At 54.6% G+C, this 12,243-nt stretch overlaps 1 protein-coding gene across 4 annotated transcripts in view; it reads left to right on the forward strand.

Moving 5' to 3' along the window:
- The window catches only part of LOC112118437 (pleckstrin homology domain-containing family A member 6), a 90,461-nt gene that overhangs the window by 50,404 nt on the left and 27,814 nt on the right, over positions 1–12,243 (forward strand). For 2 of the 4 annotated variants that reach the window (XM_024216745.2, XM_029912300.1), the window contains 4 exons: positions 5,401–5,576; positions 5,987–6,472; positions 7,225–7,735; positions 8,680–8,766. In XM_024216745.2, the coding sequence (XP_024072513.2) occupies positions 5,401–5,576; positions 5,987–6,472; positions 7,225–7,735; positions 8,680–8,766 (1,260 nt within the window). Of the gene's footprint in view, positions 1–2,360; positions 3,662–5,400; positions 5,577–5,986; positions 6,473–7,224; positions 7,736–8,679; positions 8,767–10,757; positions 10,812–12,243 lie in introns of those variants that run through there. The other 2 variants (XM_029912299.1, XM_024216750.2) reach the window with 2 other exon arrangements.

Genomic DNA, 12,243 nt, shown 5'->3' on the forward strand with positions numbered 1-12,243 from the left:
CACACACACACACACACACACACACACACACACACACACACACACACTATCTTGTAATTGTTTAGCACGTAATTAGTTTCTACTTGTCAAACTTCTGCGCTGGGGGGAGCGGCTGCAATGGAGCAGCGACTGAAGCTGTGAAACTCCTGCTGAGCTGTGGGCAAAAGGAGCCGTTTGGTTTTATCCTCCCAAGAGCAGTTAGTGTTACACATGCATGCACACTCATACACGCACAAGCACCGTTGTACACACGGTAGCCCATGCTCACAACTCACCTAGACTTAATAATCTGTCCATTCACGTATGCAAATTGAAATGTGCATCCAACCCATGGGCCAAACACACACTCAAAGACTTAATTTTTTTTCACACTTGTACATATGCATATTCCCACTTGCACTAGCACACAGGCCAAACACACCTTGCGTGCAAGCACACAGGTGCACATGAACACACACAAAAATACTCCCACATACAAACACCTACTTTATGCTCAACTCTCGCTCAAAGAAAACCCAGCTCGCCCACTGATGCACACAGATGTACACACACAAACAAAAATCCATAAGTCACAAAAACACACTCCTATGCCAAATGCTTGCACACACAGTGCCTGGATTCTCTCCAGCTGGGGACAGAGCTGCAGAGACGCACACAGAGCCTGGATTCTCTGCAGCTGGGGGCAGCGTTACACACGCAACCTTGATTCTCTCCGGCCTGGGGCCGTGCTACACCCACCGCTCTATTTTGTTTTTATTCGGAGGCATTTTTGGGTGCTCGTCACTGGAATATTATTTGCACATTCATTCCTGCTCCAAACCTTATATTGCAACATTCAGCAGAGGGCGAAAGGTCTGCTCCACCCTCCAGAGGCTCAATGTCCTATTAATGGCAATAAAACAAGAGAGCAAGGGAAAGAACCTTCAAGAACTGGCAAGTCCTGGGAACATTTGGGTCATTAATAAAGCATGGATCCGGCCTCCTGAACTCACTGCCAGTCGGGTTAACCCCTTCAGGCCCGTATGGGGAACAGAGGGAGCCCGGGTTAGAGAAAATGCGGCTCTGACCCAATGTCAGCCAAAGGGAGAATGAGAGATTTAAGGCTTTATCATGTTTTATTACTCTCCTCAGCCGCCTCCGTCCTGACCCAGGCCAGGGTTTGGGGGAGGTCAGAGAAGCACTTAGCAGCTGGTTTGTGCCCTCACTTACTCTGTGCAGTCCCTTCGGCTTCTGTGGAGCTGCAATGGCTGGAAGGTGCCACTTGGGCGAAGCACATGCTAAATCCCATTGACTCCAATAGGACTCAAGCATGTGCACAGATCAGGGATCGGCAACCTTTATCACGCAGCCCGTCAGGGTAAGCCCCCTGGCAGGCCGGGCCGGTTTGTTTACTTGCCGCATCTGCAGGGCCGCCCAGAGGGGGGGACAAGTGGGGCAATTTGCTCCAGGCCCTGCAGGGGCCCCCACGAGAGTTTTCAGGGCCCCCCACGAGATTTTTCAGCAGCAATTTGGCGGCGGGTCCTTCACTCGCTCCAGGACCCGCCGCCGAAGACCCCAGGCCCCCTGAATCCTCTGGGCGGCCCTGCACATCTGCAGTTTCGGCCGATCGCAGTTCCCACTGGCCGCGGTTTGCCGCTCCAGGCCAATGGGGGCTGTGGGAAGCCGCGGCCAGCACATCTCTCAGCCCACGCCACTTCCCGCAGCCCCCATTGGCCTGGAGCGGCGAACCGCGGCCAGTGGGAGCCGCAATTGGCCGAACCCGCAGACGCGGCAGGTAACAAACCAGCCCGGCCTGCCAGGGGGCTTTCCCTGACGGGCCTCGTACCAAAGGTTGCCGATCCCTGGCATAGATCATGATTCAACAAAGTCTCTAGGGGAGCAGGGCAGGATTTGGGCCTGGCAGATGCCAGCACTGAGAGCAAAATTTACCTCGGCGCATCACTGGAGCTGCTCTCTAGAGCTTGGCTGGTTCCGAGGGACTGTGTTGATCCTTGGTGCAGGAGTGAATGCCACTCATGGAGAGTGTTTACGTTCACGTCCCCCTTTCCACTGGGGACTGGAGAGACAGAACTGGAGCTGGGTTCCAGGTTCCCATCGAAATACAATGCTCTGTCCCAAAAAAGCCATTTTGCATTGCAAAAGAAAAATTTTGACCCACATGTTTTTGGGTGATTTTTGAAATTTTTTTACTGCAAACCATTTTTTTCTCCCTCCCAAAAAAGCCTGAAAAGCTTTTTTTTTTATTTTGTTTTTCACTTAAAAAACTGGACATTTTCCTGGGAAATTTGGATAAAAATGAAAATGTTTCAAAATTTCCATTGGAGTAAATTGACATTTTCCAAACAGTGTTGCACAGAGAACGATTTTTCTTATGGACTCCAATATTTCTTAATTCTGTACGGGGCTTAGGTACTCTGATGACAGGTGCCTTAGAACTAAACTGGGCAGCTAAACAGACAGCCAGCCCTTCCTGGGGGCAATAAAGGAGAAAGCATCTCTGTAATGTTAGCTTCTACCGATGACTATGAACCATGGAATTTGAATCTGGATCTAAATTTTCCCAAAATTCCCCTGAATTTTGGATCCTACATTGTGGTTCTAGCCCATGTCTACTACCCAGAGATTCATCCTGATTAGCCGTAATGGGAAAAAGAGAGTTGAAAAAGCCATAAATGAGGCACCGACCGGCAGGCTCAGGAGTTTAGAAGTGGCTTACTGAGCCTTTCACTTGGAGGTTGCTGGTTTGAAACCCATCAAAGTCAGTGCTCAAGTGCAGGCTAGAGAGCCTGGGAAATAGGTTTTTTCCATCTCTAGAGTTGCCATCTGATGGCTGTTCTGTCTTTCCCTATGGGGAGAGATTTGGTAGGTCCCAGTCCTGGACTCGGTGGACAAGTATCTGCATGAGTCAATTGACACTCTTGGTGGTGGTCTCATCAGAGAGGCCAAGGAAGGAACAAGCCACAGAGACTGAGCCCCCTGGACCCCACCCTCTGATCTCTTCGAGTCAGGGCTGGGTCACGTTGGCAGGGCAGTGGAGGGGTAACGCGTACCCTGTGCAGAGTGGCCATAAACCCCTACCTCCTGAGTAAGAGGAGATTACTGGTAGTCACGTTTCACACCTACTTTGCACTTGCTGGGACGCTGTAAATGACTGCACAGGGCCGGAAGGGGGAGCAGTTGTCATTGGATCCACTATGTCCTGTTTGAAAAATGGAGATTATATTAACCTATCCTCACAAGGGGGCTGTGTGAGGCTTAACTGATTACTGTGCAAAGTACTGCTGTATCTTTGATCCACACGGGGTCAGTCTCTGATGGCACAATTTGACTCCCGGTGGGTCTGATCCAGCCTTCTTCGCACGCCTAGAAGGCCGGATCAGGCCCGATGAGAGGCTGTTAAATGGGTAGGATTCCATCCTCTGGTTCTGGGCTAACCCAGTACTGAGCGTGTTCTCAGCTACCCTCCATCTGCCCCTCTTTGGTGACACTGCTGCTCCTGCCACGCTCCGCCTGCCTGATGCATCTCCCTGTTGAATTCTCTGCTGGGTGGTTTGACCTGTTCTCTGTGTTTCCTCCTTTCTTCCGCGTGAGGATCTCCCCCCTGGAGAGGAGGTTTCTTCCAAGTGCCCGTCTGCAATGCCAGCACACAGCCACCAAATAGGTAGTATGCTCCTTCCATTTCCAAATGCATGCTGGAAAGAGAAGGGATGCGGCCGGTCGCAGATTGCCCAGCATGCTTTATTCACCTCCACCCGACGAAGGGGGACGAACCATTGGGGTTTATGTCTCTCTCTTGCGGATCGCATGCTTAGACCTTCCTGGTGTTCCCTAGTTGGGAACTTGGTGGAAAGACCGAGGTTTGTATGAGCCTGGCAGGAAAGATTCCCCTGGGGCTGGGAGCCCTTGACTAGTAACAGCAGCTGGTCAAAAAATGTTACATATTCCCCAGGGGGGATCGATTAGAACACAAGGAAGAATTTTCCATTTTGTTGAAAAATTTGGGTTTTTTTTGGCAAAACAAACGTCCAAAGTTTGTTTTTCAGTCTTTGGGGTTGGTGGGGAGGGAAAGAATGGGGGAGGGAAGGGGAAACCCAGAGAACCAAAATAATCTTTGGGATTTTGTACTTTTTTTGTCAAAAAAAACCCAGAAGATTTTGACCCAAATGAACATTTCTCCGTAAAATTGGTTTTATTCGAAAAGCCATTTGTCATCAAAACCATGTACCAGTAAGAATGTTTTGACCAGCTCTGTTCTTATCTTACCATTGCCAGCTGGCTCCTTTATAAGCTCTGAACATCCGCGAAGGGGACATGCACTGACATTCGCGGCCAACCTGCAAGATTTGCATCCAGATTTGCAAAGAGCATTTTGCATCTGGGGTTTGGCTCAGGGTAGCATCCTGCCGCTTCCTGGATCTGAACTCCCTTGATGATCAGCTGTTCGGATCGGGGAGGTTTTGATTCAGGCCCGTCTATAGTTGAAGTTGTGAGCCGGATGAGCCTGGATAAATCCATTCCTGATGGAACATCTTCCTCCAGTTCAGGATTTACCTGTGCCTGCCCCAGGGTAGAGCCTATATTTGTATGCTGTGATAACTAGCAGATCCTGCTCTGGTACAGAGGGGGGTAGTAACAAGACTAGGAAGCGGTAGTAGTGGTCCGCAGAGCTGGACTCCACCCTTCGGAAGGGATCAGGAGCGTTTCGAGGTGGGTTTCTCTGCCCACTTCTGCCCCTGAAACCAGAAGTCCTAAAAATGCTCTTCTCACTGTTCCTGGTCAGGGTCAGAATTGTGAACGCTTGTTAAATCAGTGCTCCGGTATTGTGCGGTGACTGCCCCAAGTCCTGCAGCGTCCCTGGTGCAAGCTGTCCTGCTTGGATCAGTACTGCAGAGTGCTGTCGTGTTTTATGTTTAATAAGGGTTCCATGCCAGGAATTCCCAGAGGGGGCCCATTCTGCTGCGGTTTCCCACATCTCAGGGTATGGGGAGAGCTTATGATAAGATGGCGCTCATCTGAACCTTTCTAGATCCCGCCCATCACTAGATATGGGTCTCCCTGAGTCAGTGAATCCAAGGGAAAGAGCCTTGCATTTGCTTTGTGTGCCTTGCTCGAATGGGCTGTCGGGAGACCCCTGGCGATGGCATGTAACCCAAATCTGACCTCTCCCGATGTCCCACAGCATTGGGTCATTTTCACCCGACTGGCCTGGGGACGGACCTGACGATTTGATGGGTATTTCTCCATCTCTCTGACCCTGTGGCGGGGGGGGGGGGGGGGGGGGGGTAGAGCTGGCGCTGGGAGAGAGCTGGCACGGCTTCACCTACAATTCCAGGCGCCCTCAACTGGACGACTGACTTCTCTCTCCTCTCTCTGTGTATGCACTTCTCTCCCTCCCTGCAGGTGACTGTGTGCTGGGTGGAGGAGGCCCTGGGGCGTCACACGCAGTCCCTCTCTTCCCAGGCCGAGCACGCCGGCATCCGGACCTACTTCTTCAGCGCCGAGAACACCGAAGAGCAGGAGTCCTGGATCCAAGCCATGGGCGAGGCTGCCCGGGTGCAGATCCCACCCCCCCAGAGGTCAGCACGACAGGCACCTTATGCTGTGCAGCAGTTGTCAGAGACTCAGGGTCTCTTTGGAGAATTGGGGGGAGGGGGTCCTGCCTCAAGTTGGGGGCACATTGGAGGATACAGTGGCTATTAACTTGGGGGCACAGTTGCTAGATAACTTGGGGTCCCTTTGGAGATGAGGGGAAGTGGCCATTAACCATGGGGTCCTTTCAGCACTTGGAGGGGCAGTGGCTGGAAAACTGAAGTCCTTTGGAGCATGTAGGGTGTACAGCAATTTGGGGGACGCGTCAGAGCGGAGAGGGTCAGTAACCATCCACTAGGGGGTCCAGGGACTGAATCGGCCCCACTGTCCTGGGATGATTTGGGCCCAGGGTTGCTGTCCAGTGGGAGGTGACGCTCTGCGTTTCTGTACCTGGCAGGCGGGAGAAGACGGACTCTGAGAACATCCCCCCCAGCAAGCACCACCACCACCGGACCACTGCTCACAGGGAGCACCCCAAAGCAGACCTGGAAGCCAAGACCAGAGGGGAGGGTGATGGGCGTGGTTCAGAGAAGATCGAGAGGAAGTCGGAGAGGATCGACAGCAAGAAGGAACCCCTGGTGAAAGCCAACGGCATTGTGGGCCAGGAGATGCCATCTGAGCCCGGCAGCCCTTACCCTGAAGCCCCACGGTTTCCAGCTGGGGTGGAGAGATCCACGCAGCCCAACGGCTGGCAGTACTCTTCCCCCAGCCGCCCCGGCAGCACCGCCTACCCGCCGCAGGATGGGGAGAGCGTGGTGCACCGTCCGGGCTTTGTGCCACGCACCAACCCGGAGAAGATCGCCCAGAGGAAGAGCTCCATGACGCAGCTGCAGCAGTGGGTGAACCTGCGCCGGGGGGCTGCCCCGCCAGAGGAGCTGAGGAGGTGAGAGGGCTGCATGGTGTGCCGTGCTGGGGTTAACATAAGGGAAAGGGCAGCAGATCTCCTCCTCTCCCTGGCAGAACAGCATTCCCATCCTTCCCAGCTGATGGGGGGGAGCGTTCCCCCTCCTGTTCTCCAGCCACAGGGACGGGGGTTGGGCCAGGAAACCTCCACCAAACCACGTGCTGCTGGGCCATGCAAACCAATAGGCCTGCCCCCCAGGACCGGGACTAGGGGGCAGTGAGTTTGGAGCGTGGGGAGCAGCAGCATAAGCAAAAGGAGCCAGGCAGAGATGCGATCACGAAGCCTAGCTCACTGCTGCAGCCTGCCAAGTGGCGTAGGGGAGCAGCTGTGTGCCAGCCATGCCCCGGGGAGGTGGCTGGGCAGAGGGGAAAGTCATGGCCTAGGGTCTCCTAGCACCGACACTGACTCCAGTTAGCTTCCTAAGGCGGCTGTGTGGGCCCCTGCTCTGAGATCCGAAGGCTGGTGCAGTGGGGAGCAGCCCAGTCTCCGAGTTCTAGGAGATTGCCCTCCGGATGGGGTCCAGGGGTCTGTCCCATCGCTGGCAGGGGATGCCGCACTGCTCGGCACCTTGGGCGTCCCTCGCAGGATCTGCCCTGCCAGCAGGTGGCGGGCGGACACCGGCCCATCGGCGCAGGCCTAGGCTGTGGCTTTCCCATGGAAATCCCGATGGAGTTGAAGCGCTGGATCCAGGTTTTACGATTCTCTCTCTTCCTTCCTTGGGGGGATTGTAGCCCCACCAGGTTTTTCCCGATGTCTCGAAGGGTCCCCGACTACTACGCCCCTTACTCGCCCCAGTACCCTGAGGATTACCAGTACTACCCGCCCGGCGTGCGTCCTGACAGCATCTGCTCCATGCCCGCCTATGAGCGGGTGAGCCCACAGTGGGCTGCGGAGGACAAGCGCCACTCCTTCCGCAATGGAGGCCCCTACCAGCTGCGTGAGTGGAAGGAGCACCCGGGTTACGGCAGGCAGGACGTCCCCGTCTGGATCCCCGGCCCTGGCCGGCAGCCTGTGTATTACGATGAGGTGGATGCTGCCTCGGACTCCCTGCGGAGGATGTCCCTCCAGCCCCGCTCCAGGTCCGTGCCCCGTTCGCCCAGCCAGGGCACCTACAACAGGGCGAGGATGTACTCCCCGGTCAGGTCGCCCAGCACCCGCTTTGAGAGGATGCCATCCAGGAGCGAGGAGATCTATGCTGACCCTGCAGCCTACATGATGAGGCGATCGGTCAGTTCCCCAAAGGTAAATGCCTGCCCTTTAGAGGAACAGCAAAGGGGGCTGCAGGTCAGGATCGAGGGGCACTGGCAGAGCTGGATGGGGGGAGCCCAGGACTGGAATAACAATGGTCTGCAGGTCAAGATTGCAAGCTCAACTTGCACCCCCGCTTGCACTGTGCCTGGCTCAGGGTGCGGGGGTTCGTTTAACTCCTTCATGACTGCTCTGCTTGTGCCAAATGTCCTTGGACCAGGGCGCTGGCCTTCAGAGCTTCCTCCTGGCCTACTTCCTCTGCTTCCCTGTGAAGATACCCTGCCAGGTTATTTGTGTTTGTTTCCTTCCTGCTTCTCCTCATAAGATGAGCAAAGAGGGCAAGCCTGTCTCAGAGCGCCAGGGCAGGGGAAACAGGGGGGAGAGATGGTAATGCTCTCCGGGGCACAGGGTAATTCAGTTATCTGAGCCATTAGAGGCTTGAGGAGCCTTTTCTGGGTTTCCCTGACAGTAAGCGCAGGAGTCTCCGGATGAGACAGTGCAAGGGAACCTGGCTGAGCTGTTGTACAGTCAGAGCGAGAGATGAGCCCGACCCAAAACCTGGATCCAAACACCCCTGAACTGTAGAACTGGGATCTGTGCCTGAACTCAGACTTTTAGGCATATCCCCTTTTCCTTTCCTGCCACCTTCCCCACTAGAAAATCTCCTCCTAAGAAGTGGCATGGTGGGACTGTCCATAAGGCAAACAACTGGGACCAAATGAGTTGGGTTCTGCTCCCAGCTCCACTACTGGCTCACTCTGTGACCTTGGGCATGCAAGCTCACTGCCTCAGCTTCCCCATCCCTAAAATGGGCATAATTTAAACTGAGCGAGCTGAGATCCAACTGCGCAGTGTGAGCAACCGCAGTCAGTTTATGGAGTGGTATAAACATCTCACATGTCTCGGCGGGGGGGCGGGGGTGTCTCTTCTCTTCTCAGTATGATTATCTGGGTGACAGGAGGCCCGTCCCTGCAGGAATGTATCCCTACAACTACCCGGCGTCCCCTACAGTCCACGACAAAATGGTATGTGCTGTCGGTGTCCGGGCGTTCCATTGCTGACCGTGTCTCTCCCGAGCTGGTGGGAGCTGCTGGAGTCGGGGATAAAGGAAGTGATACTGAGATGCCTGCTTTGCTGGCGTGGGGCTGGAAGTTTAGAGCTTCCTGAGATTACCAGTGTGTGTCCAGCCAAGGGGCATGTGTGGCAGCTGGGGTGTATTTCCCTTTCCTCTCTATTCATTGCACCGGACGCGCTGTGAGTCCTGCTGCCCTGGATGTGCAAGGAGCATAGCTGGGACTCAGACTAGACTGACATCTCATTCGCGGGGCGGGAGCAGGGAGGCTGGGGAGTGGGTGCATCTGTTCTTGGAAGACTGAGGAGGAAACCGATCTGCTCTGAGTCCTTTGCAAGGATCTGAAGGGGATGCACGATCTGGCATCGGGGGTGCCGTTTGGGGCTGGGTCCAGTGAACCCCACATGGAAATCCGCTCCCACCTTTCCCCAGCGCATCACCGTTCCCGCTGCAGAGTGGTGTACCCACTGGAGCGGAGGGTGTTGGAAGGTGGGCGTGTGTTACCTTGGGGGTACGTGCCTACCCTAGTCCAGGGACTCATCACTATGAAGCCCCTCAAGGAGTAACGAAGGTGCACAACTGCTTGGAAATCCCAGCTCCGGACGTATCCTATCACCTTGCTGTCTGGTTTTCAGCTGGGGGAGTGGGGAAGGGGGGTGTGGATGCGAAGGATGGATCGAGCCCTCCTTTTCCTCTTTCTCTTCCGTTCCCAGGTTTCGGCTGCAATAGCTGCTTTGCTTTGCCCAACCAGCCTGAGCTTTTCTTTTTGATTTGGGTATTTTAATAGGGCGGGGGCAGCAGCCAGAATCCACTTGCCTGGGCTGGAACCTCCAGTCTGGGACTTAACCGCTCTGTGCCAGGGCCTTGCTCTTTCACCCGGGAGAGCAGTGGGTAGACCCCAGACTGGACTTAGATGCCCCACGGAATGGACTTGAGCCGCACCCCTGCTGCACGCAGCTTCTCACCCTCACTGCTCCTGTCTTGTGGCCTAGCTGTTCACACCGGATTTCATTTTGATCGGTAAATGCATGTGGCTGAGCTGGAAGCGTGTGGATGGAATCCCGGCGCCATTGAGCTGATCCAGGAACCATGTCAAAAAGCCCCATTCCCAGCTTCCAGTGCTGTGGGGCAAAGGGGCAGTGAAAGCATCGAGCAGTGGGGTGTGTTAGAGGAGCTGCTAGCTGTGGCAGCTCCCGTCACTTGGAGCGAGAGTCACCAACGGCAATAATGCAGGAGCCCTAGCTGCGTGGAAGCTCCCAGCTACTGCAGACCCTAGCGGAAGGCGATGCAATGCTGGCTGTGGGGGAGTTCCTAGCTACTTTGAACCCAGCTTCTCCCTGCAGGAGGTGATCTGGGAATGGGGAAGGAGCATTGCCTGGAGGGGAACTCTCATTCACTGCAGTCCCAGCCCCACCCAGCGGGAGGCGCTCTAGGGAATGGGGCAGGAGCACTGGCTGTGAGGGAGCTCCCAGCAGGAGCCCCTGTCAGGAGCACAGAAAGATCTCTTGAAAAGGCTGCTCGTGCTAAGCACTCACCGCCAGTCCTGCTTTCGGAGCGGCGTAGCCACAGGAGGCAGTACTTGGCCTCCCAGCCCGAGAGCTCTTTGCCTTTCTGCAGCCTTCACCTAACCGCTTTGCTTCTTCTTTGTGTGTTTGTTTGTGTTTCCGTTTTTGCCGCATGTCTGTTGGCTCCTGGTAGGATGAACTTTTAGACCTTCAGTTGCAAAGAAACCTAGAATATTTGGACCAGCAGGTAGGCAGAGCTGGCCGCGAACGTCACGCTGCTCATGTCCCCTCCTGCCTCTGTCACTGCGCCATCTCCCCTCTGCCTTCAGTACACTGTCATTCCCTGCCCCTTCCCTGAACATCCATTCTGCAGCCTTTCTTGGCATCGCGGCAGCATAAGCCATCTTTGGTTTGCTTCCTCCATTCTTCCCTTCTGCAGGGTCGCCCATCGCTTGACTGGACAAATGCCTTCTGTGCGTCAAATGACTGCGAGGTACCACACCAGAGTCAGCGGTGCAATGAATGTGTGTATATTGAATGCCCCTACAACGCTGGTGCGAATCAGGAGTAACTTGAGTTGGGTCACTGGAGATTGAGTGGGAGGAGAACGTGACCTGTCCAGATGTGATTGGATCAGAAAATGGGTGTGTATGTAAATGTAAATTTCACCAGTCTGGAGCCTGGATTCTCCTCGCACACCCATGTGTCACTAGTATAACTGCACTGATTCCAGTGGGCTCACTCCTGATTTGCACCAGCGTAAGTGAGAGCAGAAGCTGGCAGCAAGCCAGCACAGATTATGCTAATGTGGGACCAGATTCCATCCCACCTCACTCATCCTAGTTCCTTACTCTTCTGGGAACCAGTCCATGGGTATGGCACGACTCACTGGAAGGAAGGGGAGCAGAAACTGGCCCTCAGTGTCTCGATCTGCTCTGGGTCATCCCTGAATGTGGTTCAGTGAAGTCTCCGGGAGCCGTGCATCTGCTTACGCTGGGTCTGATTGAGTGTACGGAGGTGGGAGATCGTGGAGTGCTGTGGGTGGGAGGCAGGTAGTTTTCTGGGATGGGGCAGCAGACTGTTTTTGGACGCGATACCTTCAGGAGGGGACAGCCAGGCCCTGTGTCCCGTCCAGTGTAGGAAGAGCACTGCCTGATTTGGGTGCTCATGAAGAGTTCTGGACTGACAGCCCAGGAGAATGAGCCCGCCCTGCCCACAGCACAGGGACGGTTTGGCCAGCAATAAGGCGTGTGCTGTCCTTGCCAACAGACCTTTGATCTAGCGGGTCAGCCTTCTGGGGGGGAAAGTGGCTTAGCCCATCCTCAACCTCCGAGCTGAGACACCTGCTCTGAGGGGGAAGGAGCCAGGGGAGACGGTGCTTGGAGTTCTTAGTCCAAGCAGCTAGAGATTGTGGGATGAACATGGGGCTCCTGTTACGTCCAGGCTAGGAGTGGACCACTAAACATTTACAAAGACCTGAAGAGCATTGCCATACGGCTGGGTGCAAGTATGTGATATTCTGTGTGTGTGTGTGTGTGTGTGTGTGTGCAGGCTCTTGTTTGTGTGTTGTTGAAGAGGGGCAGAAATTGGAGATAATTGTTAAGAAATTCAGGAGCATAAAAACTAGTTCCCTCTCAGAGGTGAAAGCCTTGATGCAGGTCTTGGGGAAGCATCATCCTTTTCTGGTACAAGAACCAGCCCGGACGAACATCCCCCAATCCTTGACCTGACCCAAACCTCAACTGCACGGGAGGGTGTGTTTGAGGCAGGTTGTAAACTCCACATCATCATAGGAATAGGGAGGGGAAAGCCTTTTGGGGAACATCTGCAGGAGCATCGAGATGAACATTACAGATGAGGCGTGAGATTAAAAAGGGAAAGAAAAAGAAATTCCGCAGGCAAGTGCTGCAGCCTGATGTTTGCCT

Source organism: Terrapene carolina, unplaced genomic scaffold (genome assembly GCF_002925995.2).
Source record: "Terrapene carolina triunguis isolate 2854851 unplaced genomic scaffold, T_m_triunguis-2.0 Scaffold198, whole genome shotgun sequence".
Taxonomy (NCBI): domain Eukaryota; kingdom Metazoa; phylum Chordata; order Testudines; family Emydidae; genus Terrapene; species Terrapene triunguis.